At 59.3% G+C, this 22,193-nt stretch overlaps 3 protein-coding genes across 4 annotated transcripts; 1 reads left to right on the top strand and 2 right to left on the bottom strand.

The window, feature by feature from the left end:
- The first annotated feature begins 671 nt into the window (after positions 1-671).
- Positions 672-21,513, top strand: GPN1 (GPN-loop GTPase 1). Of its 2 annotated transcripts, XM_042471942.1 has the most exons (15): positions 672-974; positions 1,302-1,559; positions 1,898-2,103; positions 13,238-13,277; positions 14,922-14,988; positions 15,224-15,261; positions 16,281-16,359; positions 16,482-16,576; positions 18,482-18,527; positions 18,806-18,952; positions 19,624-19,706; positions 20,162-20,201; positions 20,575-20,659; positions 20,820-20,939; positions 21,125-21,513. In XM_042471942.1, the coding sequence occupies exons 2-15, from the start codon at positions 1,315-1,317 to the stop codon at positions 21,211-21,213; spliced, it is 1,380 nt and encodes a 459-aa protein (XP_042327876.1). In that variant the 5' UTR covers positions 672-974; positions 1,302-1,314; the 3' UTR covers positions 21,214-21,513. The 2 variants fall into 2 exon arrangements, with proteins under 2 accessions (XP_042327876.1, XP_042327869.1); XM_042471935.1 differs by lacking the exons at positions 672-974; positions 1,302-1,559; positions 1,898-2,103 and adding exons at positions 12,255-12,463; positions 12,578-12,677.
- Positions 3,248-4,670, bottom strand: LOC121932887 (formin-like protein 20). Its single transcript, XM_042471957.1, has one exon. The coding sequence runs from the start codon at positions 4,542-4,544 to the stop codon at positions 3,363-3,365; it is 1,182 nt and encodes a 393-aa protein (XP_042327891.1). The 5' UTR covers positions 4,545-4,670; the 3' UTR covers positions 3,248-3,362.
- Positions 5,262-12,187, bottom strand: ZNF512 (zinc finger protein 512; the record flags this gene model as incomplete). Its single annotated transcript, XM_042471825.1, has 11 exons — positions 5,262-6,009; positions 6,122-6,220; positions 6,489-6,551; positions 6,906-7,007; positions 7,230-7,424; positions 7,634-7,801; positions 8,096-8,232; positions 9,826-9,912; positions 10,989-11,113; positions 11,465-11,563; positions 11,817-12,187. Coding segments are annotated over 11 exons (1,791 nt in total), but the record flags the coding sequence as incomplete, so codon positions are not given.
- Positions 21,514-22,193: the final 680 nt, after the last annotated feature.

The raw sequence follows: 22,193 nt of genomic DNA, 5'->3' as shown, positions 1-22,193 counted from the left end.
CCCCAGGCCCGGCCTTCCCCACACGATCCCTGGGCCCCTTCTGCTGCTCCAGGAATTCCCCCCACCGGCCCAGCAGCTCCCGGGGCCCCTCCAGGCCAAAGGCCAGAGAGGGAGGGGCAGCCTCGGTCTGGCGGAGAGGGGGCGGGGGCTCCTCCGAGGCCCAAGCCGGCAGAGGAAGGGTCTCCGAGGGCGCTCCCCTCAGGGTTAGGCCCCAGCGGGGTCGGGAGGGAGCCTCGGGGAGCCAGGTCTGTTGGGGAGGGGGAGAAAGGCCTGCCCCCTTCCCTTCTCTTCCCGTGGAGGCAGGCAGGCAGGACGGGCATCCAGTTGCGGAACCCACCGCCAGAGAAAGGGTCTAGTGCCCTCAGCCCCCTCGGCTGAGACGCCCCTCCCCAGGGCCCCCTGGAGGCCTTGCATCTCCCGGACAGGGCCGCCCCCTCTCTCTCTGGGGGGGGGGGTTGGAAGGGGGCGGGAAAGGGGGGCTCGGGGATGGGGTCCGGTTCCGCGCCCTTCCGGAGCCCCGAAAGCGGAGCACCTGGGACCGCGAGGGAGGGAGGGAGGGACAAAGGGGGAGGGTCTTCCGGGGGCCTCAGAGGGAGGGGCGGGGAGGAGCTTCTCCTGCTGTCCGGCCCCTCCCCCGTCGCCAGGCAACAGAGACGCGCCGAAGGGCCGCTTTGAGGGTCCCCCTCCACCGAACCTTCGGGCGACTCAGCTCCCAGGAGGCCCCCGCTGCGTGAGCCCCACACCGGGCCCAGGCTTCGAGAGAAGGACCCCCTGCGCTGCCCTGGCCGTCGGAGAGGGAGAGGGGTCCGTGGGGCCACTGGACCGGAGGACTGCGCCCCCGCCCCCGGGCGACCCTCCTCCTCCTCCTCCTCCCCGCAAAGATCCGGGAGAGGGAGGGGCGGGCCAAGCGAGAGACCACCCCCGTCCTCCTCCTTGGGCCGAACTCCTGGAGCTCTTCGCTGGGACAAAGGCAGGTGAGGCGCCCCCGGGGGACACCGGATCCGGGGAAGGGGCTGCTTCCCGCGGGCATCTGCGGGGCAAACTCTCCCTGCTCCCCTCCGTCCTCGTCCTCCTGGCGGCCCTTGAGCGGTGGGGCGGCGGCCGGAGGGGCTGGTCCCCCCCCCATGGGGAGCCGCGACCCTTTGGCCTCCCTCGGGGCTGGAAAAAGCGGGAATCCTAACCGGGAAGGGAGGGAGGGAGGGAGGGAGACAGGCCCGAAGGCCGCTCCGCCGGAGGGAGGGCTCCCTGGGGTCCCGCCGAATGACCCCGCGGCCCCTCCGCCCTTCCTCCCTCCGATCCAGCCTCTCTCTGGCCATGAAGGACGAGGAGCCGAGGAAGGCGTCGTCCTGGGGGCCTCCATCCCAGACCCAGACCCCCGAGGAGGAGGAGGGGGATCCCGGAGGGGCGCCGGAGGAGGAGCAGCGGCGCCTTCACCGGAGGCTTTGCCAGGAGGCGGAGGGCCTGCTCCGGCGGCGGGCGGCGCTCGGGGCCCAGCGGGACTTCCTGGAGCGGGAGGCGGAGGAGCTGCGCGCCCAGAGCCGGGCCTTCGTGGCCAAGACGGCCGAGCGGCGCCGGGGAGCCGTTGTCTCGGCGGCGGAAGCGAACCGGGAGCGGCTGGAGCGGCTCCGTCGGGAGCAGCGGGAGGCGGAGGGCCGGGCGCGGGAGGCGGAGGCGGCGCTGCGGGAGGCTCTGCTCCGCCGGGAGGCAGCCTTGTCCCGGCTGGAGGCCCAGATGGAGGCGCTGAGCGGGACCCGGGCGCTGCGGGAGGAGCAGGAGCGACGCCTCCGGGAGCTCCGACGGGAATTGGACGCCGCCCAGCAGCAGCACCGGCGCCGGGCCATGGAGCGCCTCCGTCGGGGGCGGTGGGCCTCGAGGGAGCGGACCCCGGCACCGGAGGGCGACGAGGAGGCCGAGGCGGCCCGGTGGCCGGAGGATGGCGGCCGGTCCCTGCGGCGGGAGAACCGGGAGCTGCGGCGGGAGCTGGAGCGCCTGGTCCGGAGGGCGCGGGAGCTGGAGGCGCGGAAGGCCCTCCTGGAGGAAAGGGTCGGGCGGCTGCGGAGGGAGGAGGGCTTCCTCCGGGATTTGGCCCGGCGGCGGCGGAGGGTGAGCCCCGGGGGGCCTCGGTGCCCGGCGTCCGGAGCCGGTGAGGGAGGGCCGGAGGGGGGCTCCGTGGGCGGCGCCATTGGTCAGTTGGCCAGAGCATCTGGAGGGACGGAAGGGCGCTCTCCCAGGACCTGCTCCGGTTCCGGTTCGCCTCCTCCGCACTCGGCGCGGCTTTGAGCGCACTGGCTGGCTTTGCCTTCAGCAGAGCCACCCCCCCCCCCCCAACCCCAAAACTTTTCGGGCCCCGGCCCCCGGTTTTTTTGGGGGGTGGGGCTTCTGGTGTCAGGGAGTTCCTCCCGGGGGGTCGCCCCCCCTCCGCGCGCATCCTGAGCCTCTGGGGCAAAACGGGGGGGGGGTCTCCTTTCTTAAGGCTGGCTTTATTGTATGGCAAAGGCAGCCACCGAAAATAGGGAACTCCCACAGCCCCCTCCCCAACCCTCCATCCTTGGCAGAGGGCTCCCTGGGGGCCTAAAAACCCCTCTCCGTGGCCCTTTAAGGAAGAGCGGAGAGGGGGGGGGCTCTTCGGTCCCAATCCTCGGAGGGAGGGGGGCGTCGGAGGGTTCGGGGCTGCCCCTTTTCCTGGGGGAGGGGGCAGGAGGCGCCTCCAGGCCAGCAAAGGCCCCCTCAGCCCCCCCCCATGGAAAGGCTCCAGTCTTCCGACAGACGGGGGACTCTTTCCCCCTCCAGCCCCCAGGGGAGCCCTTCCCCTTTCGGCACCGCCAGCCCCCGACCCCCTCGACCTCTTGCTGCCCGAGGACGGACTCGAGCAGAGACGCTTCCCGGCGGCCATCGGGAGGGTGGGCCACATTGTGGGCTCCGCCGTCCTTCCAAAGTCGTTTCAAGCAAACCTTTCGTAAAGCACGGCTCAGCAGTTTGGCCCCTTTGCCAGGCGGGGCAGGAGGGACGAAGAGCCCTCCAGGCGGCTCAGACCACAAGGCCCAGCAGCCCCAGCCCAAGGTCCCGGGGTGCTGGGAGTCCAAAGCGCCGGAGGAAGCGGGGCGGGAGCGTTGCCGGGGAGCAGGCTTCCCTCCCTCCCTCCCTCCTCTGGCCCAGCCCTGCCTGGGGCGCCCGCCCCTCCCCCGGGCCTCCTTCTCTCCCTCGCTCCGATCCCGGGGGGGGGGGGGGGAGCGTCGCAAAAAAGACGGCACTGACTCGGAGCCCTTCGTGGCTGCGGCCAAGGCCTCTGTATTTCGGTAGGAGTCCAGGGTCCGTCGGGGGGCCCCTTCTTCTTGGCTGCCGGCCCTCCTCCGGTCCCTGGCTCACTTGGCGGCGGGGCTGCGGGGCCTCGCCGGGGCGGCCTCGGGGGAGCATCGGGCCAGCGAGTCCCGGACCCTCCGGGGTGGGCCCCAGCGCTGGTGCAGCAGCTTCTCCCGCAGATGGAGCTCGAAGTAGCGGCGCTGGTCTTCGCCCGGCAGCAGCGGAGGGGCCTCGGGACCCTCGCCCCCGGAGTCGGCCCACCGGCGGCTCAAGGGCGGCTGCTGCTGCGCCAGAGGGGCCTCGGTCCCGGGAAGGAGGGCGGGCGGCGGGGTCCCTCCTGGGGTTCCCCCGCAGGAACACGGGGCCTCTCCGGCGGAGAGCGAGGTGGGACCCCGAGGCGATGGCCGCCTTCCCGCCGGAGGCCCCCCGCCCTGGCTCTGCGGCCTCCTGGCGGCGCCTCCCGGGGAACTGGCCGGCCGAAGGGGTGCCGGCGCCGGGGCTGGATCCTCGGGGGAGGCGGGGACGCCCTCCTCGGCCTCTTCCTCCTCCGGGGCTGGCGTCCTCCTCGGGGGACGGGGCTGTGGCCTGGGGCGGCGCCGGTGGGCCAAAGCAGGGCTCTTGGGCGGCTCTTCCTTGGTGCCGGGGCCGCGTTCCTTTCCTCCTCCTCCTCCCGCTCGAGCTCCTCTCGGGCGGCAGCTAGGGCCGGGCGGCGTGGGAGGAGGAGGGCGGCTGGGCGGGGGCCGTCGGGGCGGCTGGCTCTTCCCTCCGGCCTCCTCTCCCTCGGCGCCGTTGTCTTCAGCCGGGGCTCCGTCGGCCTCCTCCTTCTGCGGGCGGCGGGGCTCCGGGAGCCGGAGGGCGGCCTGGACCCCCCGGGGGAGCCCCCACTTGCGGTGGACCAGCTTCTCCCTCAGATGCCGCTCCAGGCTGCGGCGGCGCTCGGCCCGGAAGAGGGGCCTGGTGGACAGGGCTCCCGGGGGCTCCTGCTGGAGCGCGGTGCAGGCCAGGAAGCCTGGCAGCACCGGGGACCAGCTCTCCAGCGAGCTCCGCACCGGCGCCGGGAGGCCCCAGAGCAGCTGCAGGCGCTTCCTGCGGACGTGGCTCTCCAGGGCCTCGCGGGGCCCCGGGCCCATCAGCAGCGGGTCCAGCAGCGGCAGCTCCAGCACCGCCCCGCTCCCCCGGGCCACCGCCGGAGCCGCGGGGAGGGAGGAGGAGGCCGGGGCCGGCGGAGGCGGAGGCCGGGGCATGGCTGCCTCTTTCCTTATGGCCTCCTGCTCCCAGCAGGTCAGCAGAGGCCTCGCCCTCGCCGCCACGCCCCCGCCGGCCCCACTGTGACGTCAGCGCCAGGCCGGAGAGGAGGGAAGGCCCCAGCCCCTCGCCCGGAGAGATGGCCTATTAAAACCTATGCTGACTCAGTCACTCTGCTGATCTCCCTGTCTTTAGCCTTACGGCTTCCATCCCTGAGACCCCATCATGGAGCGGGGGGGGGGGGGCACACAGAGACACTGTTCTCAAGGCATGGAAAAGGCACACAGAGCGAAGCCCCCCAAGGACAAGGCCTGACCCCCGCTGGCTCCAGAAAGGGCCAGGGCCAGCAGCTCCCCCCAGACCCCCACCGAGGGCCCCACTGCCGCCCCCATCAGCCCCAGGCCCCTTGAGCCCCGAGGGGGGGGTCAGCCCCTTGGTTCAAGGCACAGGTGGAGGTCCTCAGGGGCCCCGCTCAGAAGGGTCTCCCACCCACCCCTCCAGGCCCCCTGCCGGCAGCCACTGTGAAGAGAACAAGGCAAAGGGGCTGGGGGCAGCAGCTGCCATCCGATTCTGGTCAACAGGCATAGGGCTTCTTCTGGCACCCCCCTCCCTTTATTGAGTAGGCAGCTGGAAGGCAGAAGGGCAAGGGAAGGAAGCCATCCAGGAGGCTGCAGGGCTCAGTCTCCCCCCCCCCCGAAAAAAAAGACTCCACTGAGTGACAGCCAGCCATTTATTGTCAGTGGGCTGCAGAGTGTGGCAGTCTTTCGCACCCAGTGCCACCCGCCTTCCCTTCTGCCAGCACTGGCAGCCCAGAGCTTCTGTGCTTCATTGTAAGACATGGCGGCTGCAGCCAAAGCAGACAACCCCCTCCCTCCCAGTCACAGGGCAAGGCCAAGGGAAGTGGGGGGATCAGGGCCAGGCTGTGGAGGGTCCGCTGGTGATCCAAGGGAGTCTGCCCCCACTTCCAAGCAGGAGGGAGAGAGGCCTCCAACCATCCACAAAGGAATGGCAGGCCAGGCCACAAGGCATGTCTGCCCAGGACAGTGCCCCAGTGCCAGCAGAGGCTCCCAGAGCCAGAAGTCCCAAGCAGAAAGCAAGGTCTGTCCGTCCGTCTGTCCACTATTTCCTCCTTCGCTTGTGGCTTGGCTTCATTGGTGGGGGGCTCACTGCTGCCTCCTCCCCAGAGCTCCAGCTTTCGCTGTCTGGCACCCGAGAGCGACAGGCCTTGGTGCCTGTGTGCTGGCTTGGGTCTGGGCCCAGACGAGGAGGCCTTTTGGGACAGATGGCGCTGGGAGGAGGAGGAGGAGGAGGAGGCGGCGGCAGCCTTCTCTTCCGGCGGCTGGCCAGGGCCTTCTTCCGCCAATGCTGTTGCTGCATGGCCCTGGTTGCTTCCTCCGGCTGTGGCTGAGGCCTGGCCTTCTTGGTCAAGCGCTTGGAGCCAGTGGTGCTGACCTCAAACCAGTCCTGAGGAGATGGAGGAGAGGAGGCTCAGTGTAGCTGAGGCAACAGACTGCTGAATGAAGGAAGGGAAGACCCCCCCCCAAGCCCACCCCTGGAAGCAAGGAAGGAGGCTCACCTCGGCATGGACAGCATTGATGTGATACTTGACTCCGCTCTCCGACACAAACTCTTTTGTGCACAGCCGGCACCGGTACTTCCCAGCCACAAACTCACCCTGCGGGGCAGGAGAGGGGCACATTTCACCCAAACTCCTCCATAATGACAAGGAAAGGAGGCCACCCCTCCTTCACTCACCACTGAACCTCACTTCCCTATTGAAGGAGTTCCCTAGCCCAGGCTAGAAAGCATCCATCCGGAGAGAGGAAGAGAGCTGTGGGGGTGGTGGGACTATTGTGGGACAGAGGGGCTGGCAGTGAACCCCCTACATGCCCCCGTTGCCCGCCCTCCGCATGGGCACTTGTCCTGGCTCTTCAGCCACTTACCAGGGTGCAACTGCCCAGGTGGGCCTTGAGGCCTGAGACACTGCTGTAGACACAGGTGCAGCCCTGGGGAAGAGAGAGATGGGTGGGTGGGGAATGAAAGCCATCAGTGACCTCCGAGAAGCCTCTGCAGAACCTCTTTTAGGCCCTTGGCAGAATGGGAGGCAGGGGCCTGCTCTGGGGAGGAACAGGCTGAACCCCACCTGCTTCCTGGCACCTTCAGGAGGAGGCAAGCGAGCCCACCTGCCCAGGGGAGAGGGCAAAGTGCCCCTTCATTGCCCTATCCAGCAGGAGCAGGGTCCTCAGAGACTGCTGCCAAGGGATGTCATGGAAAGGAAGGGTTGGCCCTCGTTAATAGCAGCCAGCCAGCCCCTGCTCCCGGCCTTTTCAGGTCTCGGTCTCCTGTCCCTCTGGGAATACCTGGTTGGGGCACTGGACCTGCTGGTATGCCTTGATCTCGGCTCTCCACTTGCAGAGCACCTCCTGGCTCACAGCGGGCAGCCCTGGGCGGGTGTACTTCAGCTGCGTGGGAGGGAAAAGACAGCAATGGATGGGAAACGCCCAGACCAGAAATGACTGCCACCCCACAGCCACCAGAGCAATTCAGCAGCCATTGCTACTCAGCCCCCAGCAGCTCCGTGGGGCTCCAGATGGGAGACAGCCTGCCCCTACCCCATTCCTGCTTGCTCAGCTCCCTACACACGAGGAGGTCTCAACTGCTTGCCTCCCTAAGTGGCCCCCTACCTTCCGGTCATCGGGGACGAGATCCTGGAGGACCTTCCTCTTGGGCCACTCCTTGGCCAGTTCCACGTGGGCCAGTTCATGCAGGTAGTAGGCAGCCACCTTTGCAGACTTCCTCTGGAGCCGGCGCCCACCGTTTGCTTCTCCACAAGTGTCCTTTGGGGGCCCTGCCGGGACGTCTTTGTGGAGAAAGGGGGCCTGGCAAGAGGGGATGGCAGAGTGACACTCCTTCTGGGCACCGCAAGGCCAGGCTCAGGCAGCAGGAGCAAAGCAGTGGGTGGCCGGGGGTGGCTTGCTTTTCCCAAGCCGTTTCAGGGAGCTGCCCCCCCACCCCTGGGACATTTTTGGCTGGGGAATGACAGGGCAAGGAGCAATCCCACGTTCCTTGCTCGGCTCCCCCAACTCACTGGTCCATGTTCAGACTTCATGTGGTAAACAAGGCCAGCCCTGGACCGGTAGGCTTTGCCGCAGTGCGGGCACCGTAAGACCAGTGTCTCCAGCTCAGACGCTGCCTTCCCACACTTCTGCGTGTGGTAGAGATACCCCACGATGCTGGTGAAGCTGCCTGTGCAGCCCTGTGGAGGCAGGGAAAGGAGAGGATGGCTCTGGGGTCTTGAGAGGATAAAGGGGGCCGGGGGAATAAAGGCAGGCTGGCCAGGCAGCCCCCCTTCAACCCTGCCCAGGAGTATGCAGAAGCCCCCTCCCCCGGGCGGGTATTGCCTTCTCCCATGTCCACCAAGCGGGGGGAGGGCACATTCTGGCCATGGACATCCCCCACCCAATTCTCCTCCTGCAAGGAGGAAGTCTGCTCTTGCCAAGCTAGTCATGGCGCAAGAACCTGAAGGCGGGTGGCTGCTGGAAAGACTTACCTCTCTGGTACACCTGAGCTTGCCCAGGCGCTTAAGCACTTGCCTCAGGCGTTCACGCTCGCTCTGCTTGTCCTGTGGCCCTTTGTCTTTCCCTGTCAGCTGCACGGAAGCAGAGGAGAGAGCGGCTGGGCAGGGTCCTTGGTCCCAAGCAGAACCAGAGGAGACAAGGCTTAGAGAGCAGGGTTGGCTCAGGCCAAGTGGGACGGGAAGGGCAATGGATGACCAAGACCTTGCCCAGCCAGAGCGACCCGGTGCCAGTAGTCAAGGGGCCACTCCAGCAAGCGGAGACCAGTTCCTGACCCAGCATACACCTGGGGAGACGAAGCTGGGACAGGAGGCCCCTTGGAGGATCGCATCAGGCTTCCAGAGGACTTGCCACCCCAGGATTTAATGTGGGCACCCTGAAATTTGTGCAAAATTGGAGGCCAAATGCTATTTTGCCATGCTTTTGTAAAATTTGAGCCTGAATATTAAGGAATTAAGCAAGTCTAAGCTTATTGTTGGGAGATGTTTTCATTCTCGTTCCCTCTCCTTAGATAGATAGGGATTTCCTGCATGCAAACTGTCCTCTTTAGCTCAAACTAACCATGTGACATAGGGACATGCTGAGTCTCTCTCAAAGACCATCTTCCTCCTCCCTCCAAAGAAGTTTTCTTTGGAAAGACGGTGAGATAAAGATTACTCCATCTATTCTAAACATTAGGGGCAACTTCCTGACAGTAAGAGCCGTTTGGCAGCGGAACACACTCCTTCCTCGGAGATTTTGGTGGAATCGCCTTCTTTGGAGGTTGTTTCTAAAGAGAGGCTGAATGGCCATCTGTAAGGGGTGCTTTGACTTGTGTCTTCCTGCATGGCAGAAGGGGGCTGGACTGGGTGGCCCTTGGGGATCTCCCCCATCTCTGATTTAGGTTTCTCTGCGCATCAGTGAACAGAGATGCCTGCTGAAGAGCAGATGACATGAAGCATTTTTTACAAAGAGATGACTGTGTTGTTAGTCTTTCCAAGTTTAAAGCATATATAGGACGCTCATAAGATACGTTTGCTAAGGTGCCAATACAACATAAGACATGGGATGCCTTACATGAAATATACATTCCGTATGTATGTTGTATCCCTAGACAGTGAGAAATCTACATTCTTCCCCAAGAGGAGTACTCTGCGTGCGCATATATATGTCTGTGCCTCTGTGTGTGTGCATGTGCATATATATTTTGTTGTTGTTTCATACATACACATAAACATACATCTATGCCTGTGTGTGTGTGTGTGTGTACGCACACACATATACAGTTGCTATACATTTAATAAAATGACCTAAAAGATCATTAAGACACTACTGCCTGTGAATTCTACCATATTAAACGCCCAGGTGCCTAGATGGAGTGTTTGTGATAGATCTGTCTGAACTCTAACACTCATCATGACCTGAGAGCTCAGCTAACTAGAGGATGATAAGAGGGACCTCCAAACAGCAACAGCAGCAGCTTAGCTGATAAAGAACCATCTATCCCACTGTCTAAAGCAGCATTTCTCAAGTAGGATTTCCTTGGCCAGTTTGATGAGAAACCCTGTCTGAAAAAGATGTGCTGGATATAATCATTTTCTCGCCGAGCATTACTTCAAGGGTTGAAAGACTGAGAAAGGAGGGTCTAGCAAAAGGGGAGTGGGGAACCGTGCCCGTCTCAGGAAGCCTTCCTGGGGCTCCTGTTGGTTCACAGGGCCTGCCTTACCAGGGTGTTGTGGTCTGCCATGAGATGGTACTTCATTCCTGCCAGAGAGCGCAGCTGCTTCCCACAGTGGTGACAGGTGAACATCTCCTAGGAGAATAAAGGACAGGATGCGTCCAGAGGGAGCAGTCAGGCTGCCCTTCTTGGTTGGGTTTTCTTCTCCATAAGAGCCCCCTCCATCACCCCCCACAAATAAACTGGCCGCTTCCCGCTCTCCCTGGGCTCTCTCTCACAAAGGCCCATGTGGGTCGGGCAGAGCACTGGGGAGGCCACTCTCTTCCCCAAAGTTGGTGAAGGTGACAGACTGCATGGTGGCAGAAAGGGACAAGGCCTTTCCTTATCTCCAGAGACTCCTGGCCTTGCTGCTCTCCCCTCGGTTTGGGTCAGCAATCAATAAGCACCAATCTCAGTACAAATCCTTGGAGATATCTAGCTGCCGTTTCTCTGCGGCGAGTGCCGACTGCTTATCCTCAGCCTTCACCTACTCTCCATGGCCTGCGAGGGTGTCTCCCCTTTCCCCTGCACCTTGAAAGTGTCTTTGTCTAAAGCCCCTGAGAAGCCCAAGCAAACCACGTCCGCTGCACCAATGGTCACGACATTTTGAAATGAGGCAGACAAACTCCATCCTTTGAATGAGCCACAAGAGCTGCATTGTCCCATGTGAGCAGCAATGTTACCTTGAAAAGGGTTCCTATTGATCTATGCAAAGCACAGATTGAGTCCATAGGCCTGCATTTCAGCCACGTCTACACGGCCTGTTATTTCCCAGAGCCCTGCTTTAATTTTCCCTGGCCTTTTACTGAACGCTTTCCATGCCATTGGCTCACGGATCAGTCGTAGAAATGTCTCATGTATTTTGCCTAGACGACCCAAATCCCAGTTGCTCTGAGCTCTGCTGATTTCACCCGGTTTCCAGTCAGTTGGTGAGGGCTATAACTTTGCTGCTCTGACAGACAAATGTCAGCTCAGGCAGCTCCCTTGCGCCTTCTGCAGTGATGATGTGCAGAACCCATTAGCTCCCTCTCCCCGCTGACCACTGAGTGCCCTGGGTCCCTGCTGGTGGGGAGGAGATGGCCGGAGCGAAGGGCCGAGGGCCGGACCCAGCCTCAGGGCTCCCGCTCTGGCCTCCCCACCAGGACCTGCGGGACCCCCGCCTCCTGCCTCACCTGCTGGCAGTTTGCCATGTGCTTCTTCAGCCCTTCCACTGTCTTCCTCGTGGCGACTCTGCAGACGGGGCAGGTGACCCGGCCTTTGTCCAGGATGGCCAGGTGCCACTGCTCCTCCAGGCTTCCTGCCAGAGGATACAGCAGGGTCATGCGCATGCGAGAGAGAGAGAGAGAGAGAGAGCGCATGGGGCTATCTTAGATGGGGTGCCTACTTTTGGGGAAAGGCAACTGGAAGCTTGGACCAATTGCTTCCTGTCCGGGAAAGGCTTTGCGGGATTTAAAGCCCTGGGAAGCGATGGAGGAAACGACCCACAAAAGAGGAGGAGGAGGAAGGCAGCACAGCCAGGCCAAGCAGCAAGTGGCCACCGCAGGGCCTGCCTGCTGCTCCTCCTGCTGGGCCTCCGCAGGACAGCCCCCTCCGGCGGGGCTCTTGCCAGGACTGGGACCCAGGCCTCCAAGCGGAGCTGCCTCCTTACCTGAGGCGTATGGGAGCGGGTCCCTCTTCCGGTGACTGCTGCCCTTGGGCTTCAGAGGAGGCCTCCTCCTCTTCCTCCTCCTCGCTTGCAGCTGCTTGGCTGAAGGAGAGAGAAGGGAGGCCTGGGGTGAGAGGCTGGTCAGCCCGGGCCCAGCGCAGGGCCGCCTCCCGCCAAGGCCTCCCTCAGGCGGCCCACAGAGCCAGCTCCCCAGGGGCCGGAGCCCTTGGCCCAAGGCAGGGAAGGGGCTCCTTCTCCTCCGAGGGCCGTTCCCGCCGCCGGAGCGCCTTCTCAAGACAAAGGGGCCTCCCTCCCTGCGCTGCTCCTTCCTCCGGCCGCCATCGCCATCGCCCACCTGGTCCCGCTTTCGCCTTCGCCGCCTCCTCCTCCTCCTCTTCGGGGCCCGGCCAGGCGGCTTTGGCGCTGGCTTTGGCATTGGCGCTGGCCAGCTCCGGGGGAGAGCGTCCAGAGGGGTCTGCCCTGGCTCTGCGGCGCTGCGGCGGGGGCTCGCTCCGAGGAGCCCGCGGAGGAGGAGGAGGAGGGCCGGTCGAGCCTCCGGTTGCGGTTGCCGTTGCCGCCGCCGCCGCGTCCACCCGGAAAGGCCCGGCCAGCCTCCCTCCGCGGCCCCGCATCTTCCCGCCGCTGCCGCCGCCGCCCTTCGCCGCCGCCGGAAGCTGCTGGTGCCGCTGGCGGAAGGAGCGCTCTATGGTCCAGGGAGGCGCCGCTCTAGGGCCTGGCCTCGCCAGCGGAAGCGGAACTGCGACTCCCGGCATGCAACGGGGGCGCCCAGGAGCCCCGCCCTCTCTCTGTGGCCCGGAAGGGCTCTTTCCTGCGTCAGACGGAGCGCCCTCTGCTCCGGAAGCGGAAGGGGGGCGAGGCGTCAAGATGGCGGCTGCAGCGGCTGAGCCTGCGGCGTCTTGCGCCCGCTCTCCTCCTCCTCGTCCCCCCGCGTGCCTCCTGGTGCTGGGCATGGCTGGCTCCGGGAAGACGGCCCTCGTGCAGGTGGGGGCCGGGGCCGGGGCCGGGGCCGGGGGGCTCCGTTCCTCCCTTCGCTCCTTCTCGGCTGACGCGGCGGCCCTTCTCCGCTCTCTCTCTCTCTCTCTGTCTCTCTCGCAGCGCCTGGCGGCCCACCTGCAGCAGAGCAGCCGCTCCCCGCCGCCGTACCTCATCAACCTGGACCCGGCCGTGCGCCAGCTGCCCTTCCCGGCCAACATCGGTGCGCCTCCCCGCCCTTCCCCTTCCCTCGGCCCGGGCAAGGCGGGACAGAGGGCCGAGACGGCCGCCTTCTCGGCAGCAGTGCCTCTCCCTCCCTCCCTCAGCATCTCTTCTGAGCTTAGAGTGAAAGGAAGGCTTGCCATTCTCTCCAGGCACAGATTGCAGGCATTTATTTCACTCTAAGGTTTGGGGTTTTGACTTCCAGTGGTTGGGTTTTACTGTGGGCAAAGCCAGCAGCGATCAAACAAACCCAACCGACACGAAAGCATGGAGTAAAAGGAGTCAAGCCCCCGCCTGGATCCGTCTCAGCCGCAGCCGAGGGCCCCTCCAGGCCTCCCTGGCAAAGAAGCGCTAGGAGGCCCTTCCCGGCCCCTCCAGGCCTCCTCATGGGAAGAAGAGGCACACACAAACTGGCCACGCATGCAAAATGTTAAGCGCAAAGGCACATTGTTTTAAGTCATCGCGCGCAAAGCATGCGCCTCCTTTAGCAGCTGTGTCCAATGGCTGTGGGAGCTCTGCTTAGGAAACCCTCGACTCACGTCTCCCTTCTTCTTTCCATAGATATTCGGGACACAGTGAAGTACAAAGAAGTCATGAAGCAGTATCCTTCCCGGAGGCAGCCATTTCTGGAGGGCTGTTGTTGTGGGCAGTGGGGCGCTGGAAGAGCGCATCAGGGCTGGGGGAGAAATGGAGGCTTGGTCTTGGGAAGGGCTCTGGGGGAATTGGCTGTCTTTCCCTTTCCCAGCAGCCGCCGTTGGCTCAACAACAGGCTTGCTTGGCATGATGGGCAGCTGGAAGGCTAGCCTGGGTGGCCCTGGTCCCCAGATGCCCAGGAGCTGTGAGAATGGAGCCTGGGAGGATCCCTGGACAACAGGCTTCCCGTGCGGCCCCTGAGGGTGGGCCTTTGGGCGCCTTCACGAAGCGGTGAATGCTTGCTTCAAAAGAGTGTGGCGTCTCTTGGCGCAGTTTGCCACCTCCTTGCTTATGGGGCTCTTACCTTTCTGCCTGTAACCCTAGGGACCGCAAGGACCATCTACTACTCCAACCTGCTTCTGCCATGCAGGAACACAGAGCTGAAACATCTTGGAAGAGGCTTGTTCAATTTCCGTACAAAGACCTGCGTATATTCTCTGTTTGGTTTTGCCCAGTTTCATCATGAGGGGATCCCAGCTAATCATCACGTCCCACAAAACAAACTCCATAATTAGGCAGTGCGCCGGGGGAGGAAAGGCCACCTCTGTTGCCTCCCAAACTGCCCACCGTTCGCCTTAGTGGCTCCTTTGGGTTTATGTCAGTGGGGGAAGTACTGTTCCATGACGTGTATAATTTCAGACTTTGGTACACGTCATCTTTGTTCTGACTGAAATAGCTCCACGTCGTGTAACGCTTACTATTAACTTTTTTAATTCTTATTTTTATGCCGCTATTCCTTGGAGATCATTGCGGTGAACAGAAAATATAAAAACAGTGTAAAACAACAAAGCCCCTCCAACCCCCCAATTATACAGTATAAAACAGTTAAAACATCATAAAACCCCAATACAAACAGATGGCAGTACAATAAGATCACAAGTGACAAGATAAACTGCCTAAACATCACTAAAAAGGGGGGAAAGAATCAGTCAAAAAAAAAAAAAAGGATCATGGGGGAAAAGCCTGGCGGAAGAGGAAGGTCTTCAAGGTCCTGTTAAAAGCTTCAAGGGAAGTGGCAAGGTGTTCCAGAGTTGTGGGGCTAAGATGGAAAATGCCCTCCGAGTTGCATTATAGCGTGCATCTGGAATTCTCAGGAGATGTTTCCCGCCCGACCTGAGAGTGTGGGGCGGATTGTATGAGGAGAGGCAGTCCTCCAAGTACCCTGGGCCCAAGCCATTTAGGGCTTTATAGGTTATATCCAACACCTTGTATTGCGCTCGGAAGCGAACGGGCAGCCAATGGAGATCTTTCAAAACAGGTGTTATATGACTGGTCCTCCTAAGGGAGCTTATTACAACTCCTTTGTGAAATGGTCCTGATGGTTTCTTTCCTGAACCCAGAGCATCCAAACTGGCTCTTTCTGCAGGGTGCCCTTGACAAGTGCCAGCAGCCGTTCTCAGGTCTTTTCCAAACCATTTGGCCTGGGAAGCAGCTGCCTCACTGGGTCAGCTCTGTGGCTGTTCTGGATCCCTCTGTATCTAGGAGCCCTTGAAAGCGGCTCCCTTCCTCACTTCTGTGTACATTCGGTGGTGCTTTCCTGAACATTATCTAGATATGGGCTGGGCCCAAATGGAGGCATTGTGACTTCCCTCAACCTCTTTGCTACAAGGTTTGATCAGGTATGTAGTGCTTAGCTGACTTCTTTGACCGTCTCTCCGGTTGATTCCTGCAGCATAGTCACTTTGGGAGGTGGGGAGGGGTCTTGGGTGCAGCCCTTGGCGAGGCATTTTTAACCTCCTTGAATTTGCAAGTATGCCATAATAATTTGATAGTGCTGAGGATTCCTGACTTTGCTGAAATAGCTGCTGCTGCTGATGATGATGATGATGTTTCTCTCTATTTTGTTCTTGCCAGGTGATGAAGTTTATTGAAAAACGACAGACTGCGTCCCAGTGAGTCAGTGAGAAACTAAATACTTTCCTGGGGTGGGGATGATGGGTGGGAGGTCTCTTGGGAGCAGCCACACTCATCTGTCTCTTCTGCCTAAAGTAGATGACTTTGGGTGGCCCATTTCTGCCTTCGTTGGGTATGAGTCAGAAATGTTTGCCGTCTCATTTCTCCAGGTTAACACTCAAGGCAGCCATAGTTGCTTGGAGATGATCAATAAATAATTAGAAGAGCAATTTAATGGAAAACATGAAACAAGGATGAAGCATCTTGACTAATGATACCAAACAAATTAGAAATTATGGAGCAAACAGTTGCCAGAATAATTTGCTGAAATAGCTGCCAGACCAAAGGAGTCAAAAGGCCTTCAGCCTGGAGCAAGAAGTATAGAATCATAGTAAGGGTGAATCAGGTAGAAAGGATGCATGGCTCCCTGGCCAGGAGCGCCTGGTGGGAAAGGCCCTGCCCAGCTGTCTGGCTGGGAGACTGGGGAAGCAGCTGTTCAAGACAGAGGAGCGTGCCTAGCTGTGACTCTGTTTCTTGAAGATGGTGGCTCTTGCCCAGGTATTATGATGATGATGATGATGATGATGATGATGATTAACCTTTATTTATAAAGCGCTGTACATTTACACAGCGCTGTACATACAATCTTTTTAACTGGACGGTTCCCTGCCCTCAGGCTTACAATCTAGAAAGACATGACACAGAAGGAGAAGGGAAAGATGGTGGGGAAGGGGCCTCTCTAGTAGGATAATACATGTAAAGTACATGGCAATACAGGAAATGATTCAATAAAACAGGCAACAAAAGAACATCAAATAGCAAGTGACAGTTATGCAATGCCTGGGAAGGCTTCCCTGAACAGGATGGTCTTCAACTCCGTTTTGAAGCTGGTTAAAGAAGTGATGGCTCTTGCTCGCGAGGGAAGAAAGTAGCTGTAGCCCTGACCCAGCTGGGCCTGGTCCTCCTCTTGGCCTTTGTGTCCGAAGGCCCAGAGCATGAGGAACACCTTCTCTTGCAGATACGTCCTGATTGACACACCTGGACAAATTGAGGTGTTCACCTGGTCTGCCTCAGGTACCATCATTACAGAAGCCTTGGTGAGTGAGTGAACAAAGGAGGGCCAGCTATTCAGCCTCCTCTGCTTAGCTGGGCTAAGTGCTGAGGAAGCTTGGGGCAGCTCATCCCATTTCTCTAACGCTGCTGCCTTGTGCCTCCTCAGGCCTCCTCCTTCCCCTCCGTGGTGGTTTACGTGATGGACACATCTCGCAGCACTAGCCCAGTCACCTTCATGTCCAACATGCTGTATGCCTGCAGGTAAGAGGCCTGGGGATGTGTAGGTGGGGGGATTTGCTGTCCTTACTTCTCTCTTTTTGGGGGGAGGTCAGCCTGGCTGCAGTTGCATTTGCAAGACCTGAGTAGAACAGCTGAGGTCTGAATATCCCAGAGGTCTCATTCAAAGAGTTACCATATGTTCATGTCAACTTGATAGCAAATGACAAGGCTGGCCATGGTTTCCAGGCCCTTCATCATTTTGGTGGCACTCCTTTGGACACGCTCCAGGTTGTGAACATCCTTTTTGAATTGTGCCCAGAACTGGACACAGTATTCCATGTGAGGCCTGGAAGACATCCAAGACTTAAATCCTGGAAGCCAGGTGGAGAGCATCTGGATAAGAATCAAAGGGGAGGGAAACAACAAGGATGTTACGGTGGGAGTCTACTACAGACCCCCAAGTCAGACTGAGGAATTGGATGATATCTTTCGAGAACAGATGACCCATAGATTCAGAAAAGAGAGATGTAGTAGTGATGGGTGACTTCAACTATCCTGATATTTGCTGGAAGTCAAACTCAGCCAAATCCACAAGGTCTAGCAAATTCCTCACTTGCCTGGAAGACAATTTCATGGTCCAAAAGGTGGAAGAGGCAACAAGGGGGTCAGCTATTTTAGATCTGATCCTAACCAACAAGGATGACTTGGTTAATGGGGGGCAAGTGGTGGGATCCTCAGGTGGAAGTGACCATGTTCTCCTGGAGTTTGTTATACAATGGAAAGGAGAAGCTAGGCAGAGTCAGACACGCATCCTAGAGTTTAGGAGAGCGGATTGAGGGCGATTCCATGGTCAGAAATACTAAAAGATAAAGGAGTTCAGGACGGATGGGACTTTCTCAAAAGGGAGATACTGAAGGCACAATTTGAAACAGCTCCAGTGAGAAAGAAAAACGGGAGGTGTCTCAAGAAACCAGGATGGATGACTAAGGAACTTCCAACGGAGATGAGTTTGAAACGGAAGATGCTATAAGAAATGGAAAAAGGGGGAAATCACCAAAGAGGAATTCAAAGAAATAGCAGGCATTTGTAGGGTAAAGTCAGAAAAGCTAAAGCGCAGAATGAACTCAGTCTTGCTAGAGAGGTTAAGGACAATAAAAAGGGCTTTTTTGGATATGTCCGCAGCCAAAGGAAGAAGAAGGAAACGGTAGGTTCACTGAATGGAGAAGATGGCAAAATGCTAAGAGAAGACAGAGAAAAGGCAGAATTACTCAAGACCTTCTTTGCCTCCGTCTTCTCAGAAAAGGCAAAGGGGCTCAACCTGAAGATAATGGAGCAGAGGACAGAATAGGGGAATTTCAGCACAGAATAAGTAAAGAGATAGTAGAGGAACACCTTGTTAATCTCAATGAATGTAAGTCATAGAATCCTAGAGTTGGAAGAGATCCCAAGGGCTCTTATCCAGTCTAACCCCCTTCTGCCATGCAGGAACTCTGAATCAAAGCATAGATGACCCATGGCCATCCAGTCTCTGTTTAAAGACCTCCTTCCTTGGAGTACTTCAGCAGTTTCACCATGATACCTTTCAGATTAATGAGAAATTTGCTAATAGCTTTGAATTTACATCTGCATGTAGAGTGAGCATCCTAAATAGCTAATGAACAGACTAAGAAAAAGAAAAAGCTTAAGACGGTTAACTCCTCATCATGGTAGAGAATGAGGAAGAAGAGGAATGTGACTGAGAAGGAGAGCTCTGTGTGAGAGAAACTTCTCAAAAGAAGTATGCCTGGATCACTTCATCTGTTTACTTGGTTGCAAAAGGGATTTTTGACCCTGCTTCTCAGAGGATGGTAGGAGCAAAAGCTTTCCCATTGAAGCCCCATTGAGTGCTGGAGAGGGATGAGAATGCTGGCATTTTCAAACATGAGCCCCCTTTGGTTCTTTCCCCAGTATCCTCTACAAAACGAAGCTCCCATTCATTGTGGCCATGAACAAGGTGAGTGGATGCTCCCAGCCCACCAGCTCTGGCCCTTTCTGATCGGGATCCACCTTTAAGCCCAGCCTGCTCTTCCTCTGCTCTCCAGTCCTTTCCCTGCTCTTGGCTGAGCCCCACATTTTCTCCTCTCCTCCTCCTCTGAAGTCTTGCATAATATGGGGAGTGGGGAGGAGGGCAAGGGAGGGAATGCCTGTATGACCCACTGACCCCACAGTAGTCCTTGCCCAGGGCTGGCACCCACCTCGTGCCCCGCTATTCCTCTCTGCTTCCTAATGCAGACGGACATCATTGAGCACCGCTTTGCCGTGGAGTGGATGCAGGACTTTGAGGCCTTCCAAGAGGCCCTCAGCCAGGAGTCCACCTACGCCAGCAACCTGACGCGCTCCATGAGTCTCGTTCTGGATGAGTTCTATGGGTCGCTCAAGGTGGGGGCTCCTTTCTCTGTTGCCCCCTCCCCTCCTGGCTTGGTGGCTGGGGGCACTCCGCTCTGCTTCTTGTCTCCTGGTTTAGCACCTGGCTTTTGACTTGCCTGCTCTCTTCTCCCTGTAAAAGGGATGTCTGAGCTTGGCTCTTGTGCCCCCCCTCCTCTGGGCCATTGACAAGTTCCTTCGGTCCTTCAGAGTGGGAGGCTTGGAGGGTGGGGGATTCCTAGGGGGAAGGGGCACCTGGGGGTTGGCCCCCTCTTTGGCACACATTAAATACTTTGAGGCAGGCCAGGTCTGCTTCCCTCAGGCCTGCAGTGGCACACTGTCCAGGCTGGCAAAGGGCACTTCTGGCAGTGAGCTCCTGCTTTGCCAGGCCGTGCCAAGCCAAGGGAAGCCCCCAGAAGTCCCATGGACATGCTTTGAAAAGAGCCCTTGTTCATACCTGGGGACTTCTGGGGGTGGTAGGGTGGATGGGGGGCTTTGTTCCTTATGTCGGTTGGACTTGCAGTATGGCCCTCTTCTATGGCCCGTGCTCCCCACCTTAGATATGAATACATGGCAAGGAGAGGAGACACTGTGATGATGGTAGGGAAGGCCTTCTCCGGAGGGTCTGTCAGTCTTGCCTCCAGTTCCCTCCCTTGCAATGAGAAAGGCCCTTGGTTGTCTTGCAGGTGGTGGGGGTCTCTGCTGTCCAGGGAACTGGCCTGGACGAATTCTTTGAGCTCGTGTCCCAAGCAGTTGATGAATATGAAAGGTGAGGGCCTCTTTGGGGGGGGGGGGTGTGACAGCCCACCTGAGCCTCTGCCCCAGTCGGGTGCCCCTGACATTCAGGAGAGGCTGCGTGCCGTCTTGGGGTGGGGAGGTTGCTGGTTCCTGCTGGTTCTGGTGGCTTATCTGGGCCAGATCTTGGGCTGTGAACAGAGGAAGACTCATGCTGAGAGGGGATCCCATAGCACAGCCTCCTTTGGTGCTGTGGGGCGGGCAGAGTGGAAGAGGGCCAGGTTCCCTCGCAGTCTTGGCACAGCTTCAAACTGAGGATACCCAAGAACAGGGATGGGAGACCTGGACATGTGGGCCTCAGCCCCTCTCTCACTCTGCTTGTGTGCGCCTTTCTGGAGTGCTGCCCACAGTTGTCTGTCTGGTGATTGTGAAGAAATGCACTGAACCCCTTTCTTCTTTCTCCCGTGGTCCCTCTCTTTTCCCTTCCAGAGAGTATCGCCCAGAGTATGAACGGCTGCGGAAGAAACTGGTAAGCAGCACCTGAGGAGACGCTGTGCTGGGATGGCCAAGCTGGCTTTCTCCCTGCTAGATGCCAGTTTCGAAGGCTTGGTGCTCCTTGTGATGGAGGTTGGAGCTGCAGCTTCTGTAGGCTTTGGCGGAGGAGAAGTGCCCAGCTCTGTGTGGATTGCGGTGGGAGATCCCTGGGGCTTACAGCGGTCCGTCTGCTCCCCGCCAGTCGTCAAAGCCCAACTATGGCATGTGGGGGGAATTGTGAGTGGAGGCCCTGGGCCACTCTCCCTCTCTACCCTTGGCTGGAGCTTTTGCCAGTCGGTCATGCTAGTCTTGATGATGCACAGCTCTTGGAGGGGCAGCTAACTGGGACAGACTTTCTTTCTTGGCAGGAACAGGCCCAGAGCCAGCAGCAGCGGGAGCAACTCGGGCGCCTGCGGAGAGATATGGCCGCCCCCCCTGTGGATGTGGAGAGCGGTAGGCAATGGGGCCGAGACTGTGGGGCCCACTGCTGTGGGCACAGGCTCTGCAGGGAGGGAGGGAGGGAGGGAGGCCAGAGGAGCCCTGGAGGCCAGGCCTTATCTTTGGGGGCTGTGGCCAAGGTGAGCTGGTCAGCCTCTGGGGCCTTTGTCTTTAGGTTCGGCGGCAGAATTGCCCCTCGGCCCTTCAGGCCTCATCCTGACGCGGGGCATGTTGGAGGAAGGAGATGAGCAGGAGGAAGGCCAAGACAGTGACACGGATGACATTGACCATGAAGGTAAGTTGTGGGTCTTCCCCATGTTCACACAGGAGACGTTGCCTGAAATGAATCCCACCGCCTTAGTTGTCCTTCCTGGCTCAGGAGGAGCCAGAGTCCCTTGCCCCATGGATGTGGATGGGGCAGCCCTGTGGGGCCTCCTTGAGGAACCCACCATGTCCTCCCCACTTTCTCTCCTGCTCCAGTAACTGAGGGGAGCCGTGAGGAGCCAGCCTTCAAGAACTTCCTGCAGGAAGCCAAGCTGCGCTACCCGGCGGCCAGAAGCGGCCACTAGCAGGCAAAGGGTGGGAGCAGACCCCGGGTCCAAAGGGAGCTCTGCTGGGCCACAACCCCTCTCCTCTCCTCCATCCACACACAGTGGGCCCTTGGGGGCCTCCCCCAAAGAGGGAGGGCTGATGAAGCAGTACCACCCCCCACCCAGAGCTCTCTCTGGCGGCCGGCAAGGCCACAATTGGAGCTCCCCAGGAGAGGAGAGGAGGACGCAATGGCGGTGGAGGAGGAAACCTGCCTGCAGTATTTGCAACACTTGCTGTGTATTTTTGTAACTTATTAGTAAATGTCTATTTTGTTACCATTGGCTACTGGTTCTCTGCTTCTTCCCACCAGTAGCCCCTAGCTTGCCCCTGACCCCTCGGGTGGGGGCTCATTTCTCAGTATGGAGGGAGCGGTGGGGCTGGGGCTCGTCTGACTAGGGAGTTTATCAGACAAGGGAAATTGGAAGTGTGATCCAATGGCAATCCGAATGCAATCATGGGGTTTCACGTTATTGCGTGATAGACTACCACACGCAATTTTGGGCAATGGGAAGTCAGTCCGAACGTAATCATGGGGTTTCACGTTACCGCGTGAGAGGGGATCACACGCAATTTCAGGCAATGGCAAGCCATTTTCAGGCAGTGAGAAGTCAGTTTGAACACAGTTCGCATTCATGTAAATTGGCTGAACTAGCAAATTCACGTGAATGCGTTCTGGCCCCACTTTCTTTTCATTTGAAATTAAGAGACATTCCTCCCGTGTGATAAATCCTATGCCCCTCTCTCACCCCCCACTGATTGTTCTCAGGGGGGCTGACCTTCTTGACATGCGATGTAAGGGCTGGCAGCTCCTTGGCTGAACGAGAAGATGGCCCTCTTCTGTGGGGTCTCTGTGGTGGGAGGGGGAGGGAGGGACACAGTACCAAGCCTCGCAGTCCCAGAAGGAGGGGGCTGCATTTAGTCAACAGTCCCCTGGAGGAATTGGGGGGGGGTGTGTGAA

The sequence above is a fragment of the Sceloporus undulatus genome, chromosome 1 (assembly GCF_019175285.1).
Source record: "Sceloporus undulatus isolate JIND9_A2432 ecotype Alabama chromosome 1, SceUnd_v1.1, whole genome shotgun sequence".
Taxonomy (NCBI): domain Eukaryota; kingdom Metazoa; phylum Chordata; class Lepidosauria; order Squamata; family Phrynosomatidae; genus Sceloporus; species Sceloporus undulatus.
Note: the sequence above shows the minus strand (reverse complement) of the source record. Positions and strands in the feature narration are given on the sequence as shown.

Coding starts and splice junctions, on each gene's coding strand:
- GPN1 (XM_042471942.1), top strand. CDS start 1,315: ATGAAGGACGAGGAGCCGAGGAAGGCGTCGTCCTGGGGGCCTCCATCC. Junction 18,953..19,623: donor AGTTCTATGGGTCGCTCAAG/GTGGGGGCTCCT, acceptor GTTGTCTTGCAG/GTGGTGGGGGTCTCTGCTGT. Junction 19,707..20,161: donor GCAGTTGATGAATATGAAAG/GTGAGGGCCTCT, acceptor TTTCCCTTCCAG/AGAGTATCGCCCAGAGTATG.
- LOC121932887 (XM_042471957.1), bottom strand. CDS start 4,544: ATGCCCCGGCCTCCGCCTCCGCCGGCCCCGGCCTCCTCCTCCCTCCCC.